Source organism: Grammomys surdaster, unplaced genomic scaffold, assembly GCF_004785775.1.
Source record: "Grammomys surdaster isolate TR1022 unplaced genomic scaffold, NIH_TR_1.0 187, whole genome shotgun sequence".
NCBI lineage: Eukaryota > Metazoa > Chordata > Mammalia > Rodentia > Muridae > Grammomys > Grammomys surdaster.
The window spans coordinates 8,101,015-8,119,266 of NW_021604632.1; the positions used below are offsets into that span (position 1 = coordinate 8,101,015).

Consider the following 18,252-nt stretch of genomic DNA (forward strand, 5'->3'; position numbering starts at 1 on the left):
GCTAGAGCCCCACATCCCAGAGCTGGTACCCAAGGCTAGAGCCCCACGTCCCATAGCTCAAGTCATCATATGACCCATCAAGGCAGGCAGACCTAGGATATTCCCGCAGTCTTGGAGAGTATGGGCCTCGTGGGGGTGGAAGCCTGGTCAAACACCGTATACACACAGGGCAGATCCCACCCTCTGGACCACACCCCCTTTCTTTCCCCAGGCTAAGGCTCACATGATATATTCCTCCTTGTTCTCCTCGGTAACTCGAATGTTCTCACCGCCTTCCTTCAGCTCATGGGTTGTCACCTTGCCCAGGATCTCCATGTCCTGGATGAAGAACAGCTCCAGGCCACACTCTTCCAGGTTGTTCTCTCTGGGACACAGGAGGCCAGGGGGAAAAGGTCCATCTTACCAAGGTCTGTCCTGACCAGCCTGACTTCTCACTGGAGCCCCCAAGAGGTACTAGGAACTCACAGGTGACCAGGAACCAGTGCCTTGGCACATTTTCTGCTGTAGGGAGAGGATTCTAGACCTGTCCTACTGGGGACCTAGAAACTCTTATCTCTATAGGCCTTCGAGAGGCTATGTAGGTGACACCTAGGAAACCAAGGCCGGGGTGCCAACTGGCCAATCAGAACCCTGCTCCATCAGCACAGGGCAAGGCAGGACTCACTTAATCCAGACAATGGAGTTGTAAAACTCAGGGTCGATGGACTCCAGATCCTTCAGGGTTGGCCTCTTGTTGAGCATCCGCTTGTAGAAAGGGAGGGTGAAGCCCGTGTCGATGAATTTCCCATGGTACAGAGCCTGGGCAGGGCAGAGGCAGAGCAAAGGGCTGGCTTGACCTTCCTGGGCCAGCAGCTGAGGATGACTCAGGCGGGTTTTGGCTGAAGCCTGCCCTCCTCTCTGAGAGCCAGCTGCCCTAGCTAAAGGGAGACCTGGGAAACAAACACTTTTCTACTTTTCTTCTTTAAAAAAAAAAAAAAAATTTGGACATAGGGGCAGATTCATCCCACACTGAAAACCACAGGGACCGGTAAAGTAGGCCCACTGTCTGCCCAGAACACTAGCTAGGCACTCCTGCTTCTAGCAAAGGCCTAGCCCCACTTCCAGAGAAAACTTGTTCATAACAGCTCCAGGTGGCAGCCCTGGCTCACTGGCACTCTGAGCGGGTGGCACAAGAGGCCAAAAATAATGCAGACACTGAGGCTAGCGAGAGCTGGCTGCCGGCGGTGAGTAATAGTCTAGGAGGCTCATTGCTCCGTCCTTGTTGGCTGCTAGACCAGGTAGGTCTAGACCCAGGAAGAATGTGCCCACTTCTGGAGCCATTGCCAGCACTTAGCTAAGAACTTCCAGATGACAGGACTGGCCATATTTAGTGGCAGAGCTGTAGGTCCCTTGGTAATCCAGAGAAAGTGTGAGACTTGGGGCCTCGACATAGAAAAGCTGGCACCAGAGCACAGTAGGAACACAGCTTCACAGGCTCCCTGTTCATGAGGGTCATAAAGGACACAGCATGATCCCTCTCTTGACTGATAGGTTGAGCCTATATTTCTAGATGACCTCAGTTGCTGGGAACCCCCTGGCCTTGCACCAGCCAGTTCACTGTGGCCTGATCTAAGCCCATGCTGATTCCTAACTCTTTGAGAAGGCCCAGTGTCTCAGTCAGACATCTCCAAAGGTTCCCTCCCTACTGCGGCTCATGAAAGATGCAGTACCTCCAAGAGAAAGGCAGCAAGCAGTCAGGCAGTTAGGGCTGTGCTTGGCCCAGTCCCACCATCTAAGTCACTATAGACTCAGGTGAAGACCCTGAGCTTTTGTGTGGTAAGCTCTACACAACATGAGAAGCCCTGTGAGAGCCCCAGGCAGCCAGTATGAAATCTCTCATTCCCCCAAGCCATCTAGCTTGTTTTTGTTGTTGTTGTTTTTGTTTTTTAATTTCCAGGTTAGAAATTATGTGAGGAAAAGAAGAGTCACAGTGAGTCCTGGTCAGGGCGTCAGGACCCTGGCTCATGAGGGCTGCTGTTCATGTCACTACTGACTAAATTGTGACTAGAGCCAGCCTCCTCAGGGGCTGCCCTTCCCAGAGGTCTCAAAAGAGGAAGAGAAGAAGGGAGGCATCCCTGAGGGTTACCATAGCGATGAATCTGCCGATAAAGCGGAAGTAGGTGAGGTGGTCAGGGTTGATGGAAGAGGCCGGGTTGATCTGCAGGCAGTAATTGTTCTTCCCAGCATATTCAAACAAACAGTACATAGGGTTGAGCACCTCATGGGACAGGAGGAAAAACCACTCTCTGTGAGGGAAGAGAGGACAGAACAATGAGAGCCCCTGCACAGCAGCTGGGGCTCTGCTGGGTCAGACAGACCACCTGAATGCATGGCCCTGGGAGGTCAGTGAGCTAGCCAATCCTAGGTCTTGGGGAAAGAGGACAGCACCTGAAGTTAGTGCTCAGGAAAACCTGTGGGTGTGCCTGTCAGCTCCTGGGTACAGTTAGGTTACAATATCTAGAGCTTTGGATGACAAAGGGCTCCTCACACCCAGGGCCACCATGCATCACTATAGGGCTGGGTGGGGCTGGGTACCATACACAAAGGCAGTATTTAAAGAACTAGAGGCTGGGCTGTCAAGAAGGCTTGCAGGTAAAGGCTCTTGCACCCAAGCCTGACAACCTGAGTTCAATCCCTAGAGCCCACTTGGCATATGATGAGAACTGAATCCCGTAAGTTGTCCTCTGACCTCCACACATGGTATATGGCCCATAAGAACCCCTATACACCTATGCCCCCAAACAAACAAACAAACAAACAAACAAACAAATTTATTACAATGACATTTCTGCTCTATAACAGTAAGTGCCCTTCTCTACCCCATCTGGTATGCAGTGCAATGTGAAGACTACACAGTAGCAAGTTCCCAAAAGCTGAACCTTGGAAGTTCTGAGATTCATTAGGTCTCTAGAAACCTCGTTCCTTCAAGCTACCCCATAGGTACTGCACTTGCATGTTGCCCTCCCTTCACCCTAGGACCCATTAGCGTACCCTAACCCAAACTTGGATCCATTCACCTCAGCTGACACCCACCCAATAATGCTTTAGCATCTATTTGCACCCTACATATAAGCCTCGAGCCAGAATTTAGAGTCCTTTAGCTTGAGCTAAACAATCGGGGAACACAGGTCAAGGGGGCCAGCCCCTGGCTGCTGGGCTGTCTGTGGCTGTGTAGATGGAGTCCTTCGATGCAGAGGGTGCTCCAGTATCCTGTCCGTGGTTCTACCCTGTGGTAGAACAGCATGATGTAACCTACCATAGGGTAAAACCACTGGCAGGACACAGAGAGAGACACACAGGGCGGGAGCCACACCAGATGCCCACCAAGCACAGCCTGGAGAGGTCACCACGGAAAAAAGAACAATTCATCTGCAGGATGGGATCAACACAGAAGACTACACCACCAGCAAACAGGATCAGAGGCGGGTGAGCCCAACACCAAGCCAGAAGATATCCCCGTACCACAAGGTCAGCAGGATGAGAGGTCACCACAGTAAAGAAGCCCCTTCCCACTGCTAGGACCCTCTGCCTGTCGTCCAAGGTGATGCTGTCCCAAAGGGCCTGTTAACTTTCGCAGGGCGACAGTAACACAGTGCTCTGGGTTCTTTCAGGCTTTACACCAACTGTTTTAATTTTGTTGATTGGTACACTGGACATGCAGCAGGGCTGGCAATGCTTAAACATACCAGATGTATGTATGCTCTGAGAAATCTGACTGAATCTGCTCTGGCTTCATCAAATAGAAGGAAAGCCAGAGGTTGATTTTAAGGGACACTCACAGACCCTAACAGTCCCTAAAAGCTAGCCACTGCCCACTGAGACAATGCCAGATTGTTTTTTAACTATAGAAAAATGGCATGTAGGCTGGCATAGAACCATCAGCCATGCCCCTCCCCAAGAAGCCTCTAGCATCCTCATAATCTAACAACCAAAGGGCTGAGGCCTGACCCTGACTCGTGGCTTACTGATATTAGCCAGAGAAATTTATCAAGGGATTTTCTTCTTCTTTTTGGGAACAGGGTATCATGAGACCCATGATGGCATCAAACTCACCATGTAGCCAAGGACGACCCTCAAGTCCTATCCTTCTGCTTCTATTTCTCAAGTGCTATAATTATAGGTGTGAGCTTCTGTGCCTGATTTATGTGGTGCTGGGGAGCAACCCCAGGGCCTGCAGGATAGACAAGCATCCTATCTTAACTGAGCTACACCGAAACCCAAGAGATTACTGTGAGTATCACGCCAGTGCCCTTCCTGTTGGTGCAGGAGAACTCAGGGAAAGAACAGCATAGAGGAGGTAGCTTTCTCAACATGGGCCCTGAAGCCAGGAGAGATGGGTTAGAGTACAGCCCTTTGGGCACCCTGGCTCACCTGGCGATGCCGCCGTAGTCCAGGCCCTCCTCACCACGCATGATGATGTAGAGCCGGCGGCGCAGGTCGTAAGGTTTCATGTTCATAATCTGGGGAGACAGGGCATCTGGCCATCCTGCCCCTGACCCCAGCACAGAAGGCAGGGATGTGGGGGCAGGGGATTCTATCTAAGGCTTACTACTGTCTAACAAATATGGACACCAACTCTTATGCCATGAGACAGGATTGGGTGATGGAAGGAAGCCTGCTTGCCCAGGATCCTGGCATCAGGAATATTCTCTAACCTGTTGGAAAGAATCCTCAAAGAGCGTCTGCCTGGAAACGCTGATCTTCACATGGCTGGGTAGGGCATTTGACTGAAAAGGAAAGGAAAACTCTTAACTGGGGCTTCCCAAGGGTGCCCACGCAAAGGGCTCTACCATCTGTGATGACACAGCTCCGCCCCCAGGATTAGAAGCCTACTCCTTCAAGACAAGCTCAGTGGGGCAAGCATCTTGCTCCTGTCTAAGGCATCCCCCCCACCAGTGCCTATGTACGTCTAGGAGACAAATCCAACAGCAATACCAGCCCCACTCCCACAGAAGCCCCAAACCTGAACTCACATGGCAGAGGAAACGGAATTGGTGATACTTCCACCGAAAACTGCGGTCATAGGCACCGGGTGAGCCTTGCTTTGTCCTGGTGAGAGCAAAGGATATTCAGGAACCTATTTGATTTCTTAGAAAATAAACAGTCCATTTCTGAGTGCCCTAGGGAAAATGGATGCTCTGCCCCATGAATTTAAAGAGGAGTAAGCAAGACACAGGAAGGGACTGAGACTGACTGCCACAGAGACTCAAAGACATGAAGACAATGCTCAGGGCCCATGCCTTAGTGGTGACATCCACATCAGCACTAGAGGGCAGTGGTTAGCATAGCACATACACATACAGACCCCTCTTCCCCGGGGGAGCTTAACAGGACAGACTGGGACTGTGCTAAGGGACAGGGATGTGGTTGAAAAGGTCCTTACCCTGACTCGAACCCTGGGCGAGGATCCTTAAAGGTGGTGGTGCGGGTATTGTGATCCACAAAGTACCGCACGCCCTCGCTGGTGTATTTCATTTCCCACCCTGGGGGCAGGGCTGGCTCCTGTATCATCCTGAAAACATAGAGGGGTTATTGGCTGCTCTATGCTTCGAGGCTTGGATCTCCAAAGTCCTACTTTGTCTTTGCTTTTTTTAGGCTCTGCAGAGCCTTTCATGGGGGAAGGGATACCCTAAGGATGTGCACCCGGTGAGAACCAAGTTGTGAGAAAACAGGTCATGTACAAAAAGGGCTCATTTACTATGGGGCTAAAATGCCAGTCCTGGGTGGGTAGCATCAGCCTCGGTGTTCACTAGCAATCCCGAGACTCCATATGTCCCCGTCCTGCTTCTGAGGGGCAAGAGTACCCTCAACATTTTGACAATCAAATTCTCAGTACCTACCTGTGCCATCCTTCCATGGCCCTGCACCCACTAGGAAGGTATGGCATGCTCTTGTGTCCTGAGGCTCTTGAGGTATTAAGCATGTGTAAGGCCTAAAGGTCCCCAATGTTAGCTATGAGGCAAATGTAAAGGCCATTTGGTCACAGCTGGAGTTGCACAGAGCCCTCAGTCCGAGTCCTCACCCCTGGGTCCGCGGGTCCTCCCACTGGGTAGTGCGTGTGTTGTGGTTCACGTAATACACCCGTCCATTGTCCTGCCTCTTCTCTGCCACAGGAGAAGGAGAGAGAGAGTGCAATCAGATTCAAGCAAGTTGTTCCCTGCTCTGCTGCCTGTGTGATGGGTTAGCACGTCTGTCCTCATCACCAACCTGCTACAGAAGGTAAGTTAGGAGGGGAGAACTCGCCTACTCACACTTGCCACTGGGGAAAAACCAAAGAGCCTTCCCCTGTTGCAGGACAGGGGAGGGGCCACCCACTCCCATCTCTGGTTGCCTCGGAAGGAAGGTGGCACTGGCATTGAGACCTATGTTCCCTGCGGAGCCAGGGATGTAACCGCATCCCTCTGTGTGCAGAATGGCTACCCCAACAGCTTCCCCCCAGCCTCAGAGAGTGGAATGGAGGGTAGCCCGCCAGCTTGCGGTGGGTAGAAGAACCAGAGGTGAGCTCCAGCAAGACTGCCTTTCCAGAAAGTTCCTGAGCCTCAGAGCAGTTTCTGTCCTGGCGACAAACAATACTAACAACTCTCACTCTTTTACATTGACACAGCAAAATTAAAGAACAACACCAGTTAGCTTCAGGAGCTGGGAGAACCTACAAACTGAAAAGGGGAAAGGAGTGGGGAAACCACCACCAGCCCCTGCTCCCTTCTAGGACCACTCAGGACAGTTTCCATGTCGTCTGAGGTCTGCTCTTTGGCTCTGCCTTACCTGTGGTCTACACAACTGAGACTTTAGGAATAGATTTTTATCAACCAAACCCTCACAAAGCCAGGAAATCAAAAGGAAAGAAAGAGCAGGAGGTAGCTGAAGCCTTCAATCCCTAGCTAGTGGGTATGTTTGGCCTTGGAAACAGTCCCACCCCAGGCCCCACCCTGAGTTTTTTGAGGGACTGGCTGCCCCGGCTCTGGAGCCACTGTTGTAAACTACATCCTCCGTGGGGGCTGAGCCAGGGGCCAAAGCCAAGACCAGTAACAAAGCAGGGTGATCTGTGCAGTGGGGCTGAGTCGCTGGCCACTTTGCGACAGCGTGGAGGCCTACAAACCCACCGGCAGCCTTCAAAGAATAGCTTTGTCGTGCAGGGATCCAAGAGTCACTTTTGAACATAGCAGCACCAGGGTTTGGGGGCAAATGGACTTGGAAGCATTTGTCTCATGTTAAGGCTATTCGCTTCAGGAGCAGATGCAGCTCTAAAGTGGATGTGTCCCAGCCCTCCCCTGAAACCGCAGTTAGGGACAGCCAAGGGAGCTCCATGGAGGAGAACAATAACACCCAAGACCTCAAGCCAAATGAAGACCAGCAGGCTCAGCGTTACAGCATTATGGCCTTGCTTTTCCACTGTTCTTATCATTTGGGGCCCCTGCTACAGCCCTCAGACCCCAACCCAGAACCCCAGACACTGTGTTCTTGTCACAGGGCTTTCTTCCAACTCTTGCATTCGCTCTTCCTACCTCTGCCTCACTGTGCTACAAGTACAGGCAAGTGCTGCCATGCCGGCCTAGAATGTTCTTTCCTCGCTTGTGGAGCATGTCTGCTTTTCTGACGACACACAAACAGCATTGACCCGAGCAGGACTCCCCTTTTCCTGCCTCACATGCTCACACACTTCACCCCTGTGAACTATCTGCAAGTTTCCACAACTCTCTCGATGGCTACAGAAGGAAGTACAGTTGATGGAGGTGCGCTGACTGCCTGTGCACAGCTAAAACCACACTGCAGTCCAGACTCCAGTCGCCAGCTGCCATAGCCGCAGACTCCCGATTCTCCTGATGCACTCCCGCTCACGTCCCAATCCCCAAGGTCTGCTCTCATGTTTGACCTGCTAATCCTTGAGGTGCCTTACACTGGGGGCCAGGGAGCCAGCCAAGTCATGTGCATGGGATTTCCTAGCTAAAATCAAGAATTCATAGGCCTTTACTAACCAATATTTCCTGCTAGGATAGGGGAGCCTCTTGGCACTCTGGAATGTACCAGGAGCTCACTGATACTCTAGGAGAGATGACAGAACCTCTTAAATTACTGCCAGGGAGTTGCTGTCTGCATTGAGATCTAGCTCCAAAGTAGCACATCCTGGAGATGCCCTTGATATCATTGTCAGCGTCCCAGTGACACTTCCCACCCACGTAATAGCATCTGTGAGCACCACCACTTACCATCTTCCAATAACCCAACCAAAAAATTAAATCCAACAACCTGCTTGATCCTGTGAAAGCCGTTCCCTTTTGTATCAGGGACAAAATCCTGCACAGCTCAGAAAGTTGCATAATTTCCTGGATTTTGCCACTTCTAATGACACTTTTTTTTGTACAGTACTGCTTTCTAAAATAGCCACGAAGCCTACAATCTCTCACAAGTCACGATGTCTGGCCCTTACTGTATACCCATGCCTTAAACTCTTGGCAAGTCATACCAAAGACCTGGGATGGGTAAGGAATGGCTGCTGATGACAAGGGATGCTGCCACTTAGCAGTAGTGCTACACTCTCAGGACTGTCAACCAGTGTGCTACTCTGTGTCCCTGTGGTCTCATTCACAATGGGACCATGAGCAAAAGTGGTTGACACTACTCAAAATTAGGCTGGTGTCCATCCTCCAGTGTCTCAACTGCAAAGAAGAAGACTTGTTAAGACGGCGACCTCAATCAATATCACAGACAGAAAGACATCTACATGGACATGAGACACACCAAAATATCTGGGATTTGGTAGATTCCTGAGTCACCACCCTGAGACTCAGGACTCAGATACAACAGTCCCCCAGCTGCTTGGAGAACTCTTTCTTGGGGTTACACAGCTCCCTCCATTAGCTGTGGCAAGTGACTGCGGTACAGGCAAACCCTACTGGCTTTACCACTGCCCTCATTCCAACTGGGTGTTCTCAGTACATGTTTACATGCAACGAAAGCCCAAGGGAGAGATGGCACATGCAGAAGATGGGGACAGAGTGGTATGACTGCCAACAACACAATACTTACCCCAGCCAGGCGGGAGGGGGCCCAAGGGATCATGGTCAGTCGAAGCACTCGAAGACTAAACACAAGAAACAGTAGAACACAGACGTTAAAAAATAAAAAGATGACTCTGGTTAAAAATAAACAGATCAATAGAAGTAAAAAGCTAAAGACTCACTTCCACATTTTAGCCCTTAGCAAAGAATGCAGCAGGACCTCAGACAGCATCTGCTCCTTTAAAGTCTTTGTTTAAGAAAAACCAGGAAAAGAATTCTATGCACACCAAGAGGACTAGGGACAGTAGAGCAAGTGGGGTTAGAGGTAACCCAAGGATGGTGGCAAGAGATCCAGGCAGAAGCCAGGTCTGAGCATGGCAGGAAGGCTCAGGGCGAGCACCCCACCAGCTCACTGCCGACCTCTGCTCAGCTCCTGCTCCAGGCGGCCAAGGCAACTGAAATCCTCACCACCTCCAACTTTCTCCAAGAACCACACACAGGAGGGGAAAAAATACCGCAGGCCTTTCCAATGAAATCATTCCCACAAGCCCTGCCCACGCCCAGGGCTTCCTGGCTGGGGCCCGGCCCTCCTCCCACCACCTCCCTCCTGGGTGTGCAGCATCCACCCAGACTGAGGGCACTTTCATGCCCAAGCCCCTCACCTCCCCCAGAAATGTTTTCCTTCCTCTTCACAAAGCACCTTTATTCTTCCCCTGCCTGAACCTGAAGTTGCTCAGTGTTCTGTGTTTGCCTGTCTGGGGAGGTGGGGTTGGGGCTGGTGAGAGAGAGGGGGAAGGGGCTCCAGGATGGCAGGTCACTATTTATACTAGTGCCCTTCAGCCTATTGCTGCTTCAAGGTCCCAGGGGACAGACGGGCTGCAATAGATGGAGAGTCCTCACAGCCTTTGGGAAGCAGGGGGTGCACTGTCAAAAACTTTTCATAGTTAAATAAAACAACGATTGTTTGACTCCGTTCTCTCCCCCACTCAAGCATTTTTATTTCACTTCCTAGAATTTAATCATCATATTTGGGGATCAAGTTCTAAATGCAGACTTCAGGCTGCAGACCTGGCTGGCTCCATCTGGGGATGACAGAGCCACACAGCAGCAGGAGGATGAATGCGGCTCAGTCTGGCCTTGAGCAAATACTGGTGGTGCTCCACCGCCAGCCAACCCCACTGCCGCCCTCCCTCTACCCCAACTGAAGGGACAGAGGAACTTTCTTCCCAAGGTGGCAACAGAGGCTCCTCTTCCAAGTGAATTCCAACAGTAAGTCTTGAAACCATAGGTTCCTTGATGGAAGAGGGCCCCTTTCAGTAGAGGGCCTCCTGCCAGACGGCACAAAGGAGGCCCTGCAGAGTTGGGGGGCCTGGCCTCAGCTTGATGCCCATTACCAACTCCATTGATTCAGACCTGCCTCAATACTGAAGCCCAATTCACTTTGGGCTTCTGGGTGCATCTATGTGTTGGAAGGGCGGGCGTCGATGAGACTTAGCACCTCAGAACACCCCTGCTCCACTTGCTAGTTAAGGGTGTAAGAGTCTTCATGAAAGCACTTAGCAGCAGAAGCTGAAGAACGAATAGGAAACAGATGCATGCATCAGATACCAGCCAAACCTGAGGCGGTGGGTCAGTGCTGAGCAACAGGCATGACTGCAGCTTCCGGGGACTGATCCCAGGGACTCATTCACGCTAGGTGAATGCTCTTATCACTTAGCACATGCCCAGCCTGCAATTGAAACAAGCCAGGTGTGGTGGTACACACCTTTGATCCCAACACTTGGAAGGCAGAGGTAAATGGGGCTCTGTGAGTTCAATGCTAGCCTGGTCTACATAGCAAGGTCCAGGCCATCTAGGCTATGTAGGGAAGCCCTACCTCAACACAACAACAACAGAAAACTACAAAGAAAGAAAAAGAAGAGGCAACTGGCTTCAGACTCTTTGGAATGTGTAGATAACGTACAGAGTATCCTAGGTTTTAGCAGGATATCTGCTACCAGCTGGTAGGGACGCAGCCAGTTTCAACTCAGCGTATATGTAACTCTACAACCAGGTCAAAAGGTCTTTACTGACGGCACAAAACTTGGAACCAAAATATTTATCAGCCCCATTGTTTCTTGAAAGGAAGTCTGTCTATATAGTTCAGGCTGGGTTCAAACTCGGGCTCACGTGACCTCCTTAACTCAGCTTCCCAAACATGGGACTCCAGGTGTGGACTCTGTTCCTAGCTAAGACCCTTTTCTTTTTTTTTTCTTTTTTCTTTTTTTTCTTTTTTTTGAGACAGGGTTTCTCTGTGTAGCTCTGGCTGTCCTGGAGCTCACTCTGTAGACCAGGCTGGCCTCAAACTCAGAAATCCAACTGCCCCTGCCTCCCAAGTGCTGGGATTAAAGGCGTGCGCCATCACCGCCTGGCTAAGATCCTTTACTCATCCTGGCTCTTTTTTTGTTTAGTTTTGTTGTTTCTATCCCAGATGTCATGCAACGTTGGCTCTCTCTCACTACAGAGGGTCTTTATTGAATTTCCTGGTACCCACCAGTTCTTATCATGTCAGCTCCCCTTCATACCCTCCTTCTGTAGGAAGGACAGAGAAGGAAAGACAGAGAGGGAAGGGAGGGTGGGATGAGACCACAGAACCCATCACAAGCACTTAGAACCCATGGACTCCAGCGGTCATTTTACTGTTATAACTGAAGAGGAGCACATGACCTTTTTGGGTAGTTTTCTATCCGGTACATTTGACAACTCAAGTCATAAGAATAAGAAAGGCACAGAGTGAAGGAAAAGCAATAAAGAAAGCTTTGCATCATGACCAAAAAACCCCAAGCAAATGCCCATGTCTTCAGTGGGCAACCAAATGCTCCTTCTCCTCATCTCTGAGGGTCCAAGTGTGTTCCACAGAGAAGAGCTCGCAAGGCACGCAGACAGGACAAGGGGACTGATGCCCAGAAGGCAGCTCCTGGAGGTGCAGGTAACTCTGAGAGACAAGGTAGTGTCCTTCATAATCAGAAACACAAATGTGACTGCTGAACCACCTTCCTGGGGAATATCCAGGGCTGGAGGTGCAGGATGCAACTGCGAGCCAGAAAGCTCACATGAGTTCAACCCCTCTGGGATTAAGCACAAAGTCGCAGGAATATTTTGAGATACAAACTCAGAAATAAAGAATGTCTAGCAAGTACAGCCAAGGGCAGGAAAGACTCTGGGAAGGCCAGAGAGTGCAGAGAAGAAGGCGAGCATCATAGCTACAGGATGGAGCTGATGGACCAGAGCCTGAGGAGCCAGGTGCCTGAGGATGTGGTCCAAGGGCTCTCTGAGGGAGGATACAGCTGTCTGCTTCTCAACAGTCCAACCTGAGTATTCATGGAACAACCTAGGTTGTACTGTAGACCCTGGCTTCTTTCACGTCATCAGAAGAGAACATGGTGGAATGGAGACAGAGCCCATAGACAGTAGCCTGTGGGACAGCTAGGTGCTGGTGAAGTGACACAGTGGACCACAGCAGGAACACAACACAGGGCTAAAGGAGCTGGCAAGGGGAAAGCAAGCAAAAGCATAGGCATGCTACTTGAGAGGAGCAAAGGCACCTTAGGCAGTTAAAAAACCCACTAGAAATACAGAGAACAGTAACCCAGGGAACGTGGAGAAGGTGCACGTACACAGAGGCAGGCCCAGGAAGGGAAGGCAGGTGCTGGCAATCTGGACATCTTTTGACTCCCATTTTAAACTATATTTCATGCTCTTTAAAGTACAGCAAAGAACAAGATCTCAGTTTAAGCCCAGCAAGAGAAGGAACGGGAGGTGATGGGGGTGCTGCTAGCACAGTATCAGTTCTTACTCTTCCTAGTTAAACCCTGGGCCAAGGCCAAACCCCAAAATAACTGTATGAAAGCAGGCCTTCTTACTTGTAACCAGGACATGGCACCATAGCAAACAAGAGGGAAAACCAAAAGCAGGAGAAAACCAACAGAGATATTTAGAGAAGACCAAAAAAGGGGGGGGGGGTGTTCCACCATTTTTTTTTTTTTCAGTACAAGACATCTTCTATTTCACAGAAACAAGGTGACTCCTCAGTCCATGCACAGCCTCCCTGTCTAGAAAACCATGCTGAGGTATTCTAGAAGAAAACTGTTTTGCATTTAAGTTGCACCTCTCAAGATGCTCCCCTCCCAAATCAAACATCCACCCTGAGGTCTTGCTAAACGAGAGAGGTGGACAAAAAGAAAACCTGCAAAAAGACCAAGCAGAACTCTTCCAGTCCTACGTAGACAACTTGTAAAAGAACCTAAAGTCTGGGCCAGAGGAGAAGATCACTTTCAGAAATCTTTAACAATTACAGAGAAGTTAGATAAAGGCCGAGGCGGGGGTAGGGATGGGGGTGGGGTAGCAAGGCCACCACAGGCCTTCCTGGTTTGGGAGCCAAGACTACTCATGGCAAGAACTGCATCAAATCCAGCTTCAGACAGTGGTGCACTGACCAGAGGCAGGGCATGGAGTTACCAAGTTAAAAACTTGAGGAATCTCGCTGTGATGAGTGAAGTCTGTCCTGTCGAAGCACTGACATCTCTGGCCACCCTTCTCTCCTGCTCAGCAAGCTGTCTACATTCTGTGTGGCTGCAAACACTACCATGCAGGTGTCACCCAACTCTTGGCAGGCTCCTGCCCTCTCACCTGGTAGAGGAATCTTTGGCTGAAGTGCTGCATGGCCCCCTGCAGCTGATTCCGCTGTGACTGCCACTGCTCGTAGTTTCGCACGTACTCGGCAGTTGGGCGCTGCCAGGTGGTGGTCCGGGTGTTGTGATCCACATAGTAAAACCTCCCTCGGGGGTCTGTGCGCTTTTCCCATCTGGAAACAAGGAGCTCATGCTGAGTACGGTGACCTCACCATCCTTGCTGCTCTCTCTTCCCCCAAATTCTAAAAATGTTCTCAGGATGTCTTGCAAGGAGTTGAATTGCTTGGGCCACAAGTGGGCGCATGACCTAGGCCCTATGCTGAGACAATCAAAGTGAATCTCAGGATATCTGCTTAGAGTTCCAGGAGTCAAAAGCAGTCTTTCACCTTTTCTGAATGCGTGTGACAAAACACACGCCCAACAGCCACTTATTCAACTATACAAGGTGACCCAGTAGATAGCACGACAGAAAAAAAAGAAAAGCTGGCTCTTGAGTCATACATAATACTGAGACACAAGATCTAGGTTCACTAGATATCGGGGCATCTAAATTTTACCATCATATGAGCCCAAAACTGTCCGTCATGCTTAAGTCAGCTTGGGTATTGGTTTGCTGTTTTTTGAGAAAGGGTCTTACTGTGTAGTCTGGGATAGTTTGTAACTCTCTAAATTCATGTTGGCCTTAACCTCAGACATTTTCCTGCTTCTGGCTCCTGAGTGCTGTTATTAAAGGTGTATGCCACCATGCCCAACTTTGGATACCAATTTTTGTGCTTTATTTCTCTAAAAGGATACACCTTCTAGGTGTCATTAGCATCCCTCTCCCACACCCTCCTATAAAGTGGGCAGTTGTATGTCCACAACACTCTGCACTGCACTGTTGTCCCAAGCCACCTTCCTCTTTCTTCCCCATAGGACTTCCAGTGCAGAGTGTGCTGTGAACTGCACCCATCCTTCCTTCTGGGTTGGCTTGCTCTCATATGGTGAAGTAAATCACACAGTTCTTTCTGAGTAAAGGTTCCAAAGTCAAGTCTCTGAAACCCAGCATGTCTGAGGATGCCTTTATTCCGTCCTCCACAGTGGAATGTTAAAGCAACAGGAAGCCATTTCCCACCCTTAATGGGATGGCCCACTCTACAACTGCGTGCCATTCCTGATTTCCAATGCTTTCCATGCACCCCATTTTCTCCCTCTGGAAGCTTCCGACATCTTTTCTTGGCACCCTGAAATTCCACTAGCTGTGGCTTGGGTGGGTCATTCTTCATTCTCCAGGGTGAGCCCTGTCTCTCTGCATGCTACACATTTCCATTTTGGTAATCCTCTCTTTGTTTTTTGTTTTTTGAGACAAGAGTCTCACTATGTAGCTCTGGCTGTCCTGGAACTCAGTATGTAGACCCAGATTCACCTGCTTCTGCCTCTCCAGTGCTGCGATTAAAGGTGTGCACCACCATGTCCAGAACTTTTTTTTTCCTTTAAAAATTTTTCTATATGTTGGGCGGTGGTGGCACACACCTTTAATCCCAGCACTTGGGAGGCAGAGGCAGGCCGATTTCTGAGTTCGAGGCCAGTCTGGTCTACAGAGTGAGTTCCAGGACAGCCAGGGCTATACAGAGAAACCCTGTCTTAAAACAAACAAACAAAAAAAACCTTTCTGTATTACATTTTATGTAAAGTGTGCGTGTATGTTCACATGTGCACATGTATATCCGAGTGCACATGTGCATGTATGGTAGGTAGTTGGGGGGATACACTTCAGGAGCCAGTGGGTTCCAGGGATTAAACTAAGGTTGCTAGATTGAGTGGCCAGCACTTTTATTCATCTTGGCACCCCCAGTTTTGGTAGTTTTCTGTTTTTGTTCTAACATCACTGCCTACTCTCTGTTTGTCTGTTCTCTCTTGCTAGGACTCATACTTGGGGACCAGGATCCCTAAACTCATCTTCTAGTTTTCATGTCTCCAAACATTCTAATGTGTTTGGGTTTTTGTTTTTGTTTGTTTGTTTTTCTGTTTTGACATAGTAAGCTCATCATGTAGCTGAGGATGACCTTGAATGCTGATCCTCTTGCCTCTGCTTCTTACGAACTGAGATTATGGGGCTGGACTGTGGATTCATAACTGGTTAAGAGCACTTGTTCTCACAGAAGACTCAGGTACAAGTCCAACACCCACAGGGAAACTTGCCATTGTCTGTATCTCCAATCTTGGGGATGTGACACCTTCACAGGAAAACACTCATACACATAAGCTAAAAACATGCAAATAAAAAGAACTGAGATTACAAGTGTGATCCGGTGAACTAGGTTCTGATTTCCTTTTCTCTACATAGGTTACCTTTTAAAGGCTCTTGCTTAGTGCACGGTTTATTTCATGATCCTCTGTTCTTATACTCAGGCTGTATTTTAGCTTTTTCTCCAAACCTCTGAGGATATTAATTAAAATTTAGAAGCTGGGCATGGTGGATCATGCTTGTAATCCCAGTATTCAGGAAGCAGAGAAAGGAGAATCACTGTGAATTCAAGGCCAATATTGATAACCATGTCAACAACAACAATTTGGTTTTTCTTTTCCTTCTTTGGGTGCAGGGGTTCTCCCTGTGCTGTTAATACTGAATCCCTCCACACCCCATCTGCTGCTCTTGCATTGTACAGCCACATCTGGAATGAACCAGGAGCAGGCTGAGTATTCAGGGGGGAGCTGCAGACATGCTTGTCTTCACTGACAGAGGCTTAATTAGCTGGGCCATGTGAAGGTCCTCGAATGTCAGTCTGCAGTTATCCTCCTGCAGGCTGGTCAGTTTCTCCAGCAACAATTCCTCCATCCCATTGATTGCTACAGTTATGGTTGTGCCTCAAGACTAACCCAGGTCTCTGAGAAGCTTTTCAAGGCCAGTAACAGCCACAGAGCCGTGTGTGTGTGTGTGTGTGTGTGTGTGTGTGTGTGTGTGTGTGTGTCTGTACATGTGGCAGGAAGTATGTGCTCAAGCAATCATGTGAGGCAGAACAGGAATGATAACTAACAACCTGAGACTTACAGGGCTCTGGTTAAAAAAAAAAAAAAGCCATGAGGTGATCTCCAGATTTTCATGTGATCCCATGCCCTCTCTAGGGTCTTTAGAGCTCTGTGCTGCACAACAAACGGATTGTTCCTGCTGCAGGCTCTCTCAGCTCTGCCACTGCCTGTCAGCAAGGACACTTTGGCCAACATCTCCTTGTGTGCCTCTGTCTGTCTTCCTCCTCCTCTGTTCCCTTCATTCTTCTGTGATTCTTTCTGATCTCTTGACCTTCTCTCCTAGGCTGGCACCACAGGCATGTGCTACCATCCTGGGCTATCTCCTATTTTTGACCATTTGTGCTTTTCCTAAAATAAATTTATTGTCATTTAGCAGGAAGAATGGGATAAATACATGCTCAGCCTACATAGTCCTCCACTATCATGAATTTCAAACTTCCTTTTAAAGATGTGTGTGTGTGTGTGTGTGTGTGTGTGTGTGTGTGTGTGTTTGCATGTGCCGCATACATATGAGAGTTCCTGGAGACCAGACAAGGGATCCCCTGGAGCTGAAGTTACAGTCAGCCTCTGACATGGGTGCATGGACCTGAACTCAGCTCTTCTGAAGAACACTCTCAGCTGCGCCATATCTCTAGTTCCAAAACTTCAAGCTTCGAATAATCTGGATTCCACAATTTATTCCCCAAAAAACCTTGTACAGAGTCATGGTCATTAAGAACGGAGCTGCCTGAGGGCCCAGTCGGCCTGTTCACTTCGGCTCCGCTGGGCACACCCCGAACATAAGGTTTCATTCAAGCCTCCCCCCCCTTTACCATTCCCTACACACTACGCATATGCCCATATGCACACAGGCACCTTGACTGATGCCACCCTCCCGCTCTGATGACTCTAAAACTTTCCACACTGTCTGTGAGGCTCTCATGCGCATCTAACACTGATGTTCTACGGTAATTCCCCCTCCTGCCCCTACACATACCTCTCTCTCCTCTGCCTAGATCTGGTCTAAGCACTGCTCAAGACTAACCAAAGAGCACATGATGCATCCTTGGCTGTAGGCCCAACACTTCGTGCTCCTGAAGAAAAGGACTGGGCTGCATATATGTTGCCATGGATCTGTTAGAGCAGCATGGCTGTTATAGCAAAGGACTCATAAAGTGAGTCCTTTGACCCAGTCTTGTTTCTTAACCAGCAGGTCTGCTGAGATAATGGTTTTATTTGATGTTTTAAGGCCGATATAGTTGTAGTCATATCTGACACTGCCCTGGGCAGAGACTTCGATCATTAACTGCGGTCAAATGTTCTTTCTGCACTATCTGCAATACAAAGAGCAAGAGCCTTTCCTTAAAATTCTAAAAAACTGTGTCGAGAACCAACATGGGCATCTCCCAGAAGCACATTAAAATTATCTTGAAGAACTAGGATGTAGCTAGGTTGGCAGAGGGCTTGCCTATCGTTCATGAAGCCTTGAGTCCTATTCCCAACACTACATAGAACAGGTGAGGTGGTACACACTAGTAATCCCAGCATTTGAAAAT

The 18,252-nt window shown here is 49.4% G+C and overlaps 1 protein-coding gene across 1 annotated transcript in view; it reads right to left on the bottom strand.

Annotated features, from left to right (window-relative positions):
• Positions 1-18,252, bottom strand: part of Wwp2 (WW domain containing E3 ubiquitin protein ligase 2) — a 107,362-nt gene that overhangs the window by 3,938 nt on the left and 85,172 nt on the right. The window contains exons 9-18 of the mRNA XM_028768574.1: positions 13,707-13,881; positions 9,067-9,121; positions 6,062-6,143; positions 5,423-5,551; positions 5,013-5,088; positions 4,695-4,766; positions 4,411-4,499; positions 2,126-2,285; positions 665-798; positions 224-364 (exon numbers count right to left, since the gene is read on the bottom strand). Of these exons, the coding sequence (XP_028624407.1) occupies positions 224-364; positions 665-798; positions 2,126-2,285; positions 4,411-4,499; positions 4,695-4,766; positions 5,013-5,088; positions 5,423-5,551; positions 6,062-6,143; positions 9,067-9,121; positions 13,707-13,881 (1,113 nt within the window). The remainder of the gene's footprint in view (positions 1-223; positions 365-664; positions 799-2,125; positions 2,286-4,410; positions 4,500-4,694; positions 4,767-5,012; positions 5,089-5,422; positions 5,552-6,061; positions 6,144-9,066; positions 9,122-13,706; positions 13,882-18,252) is intronic.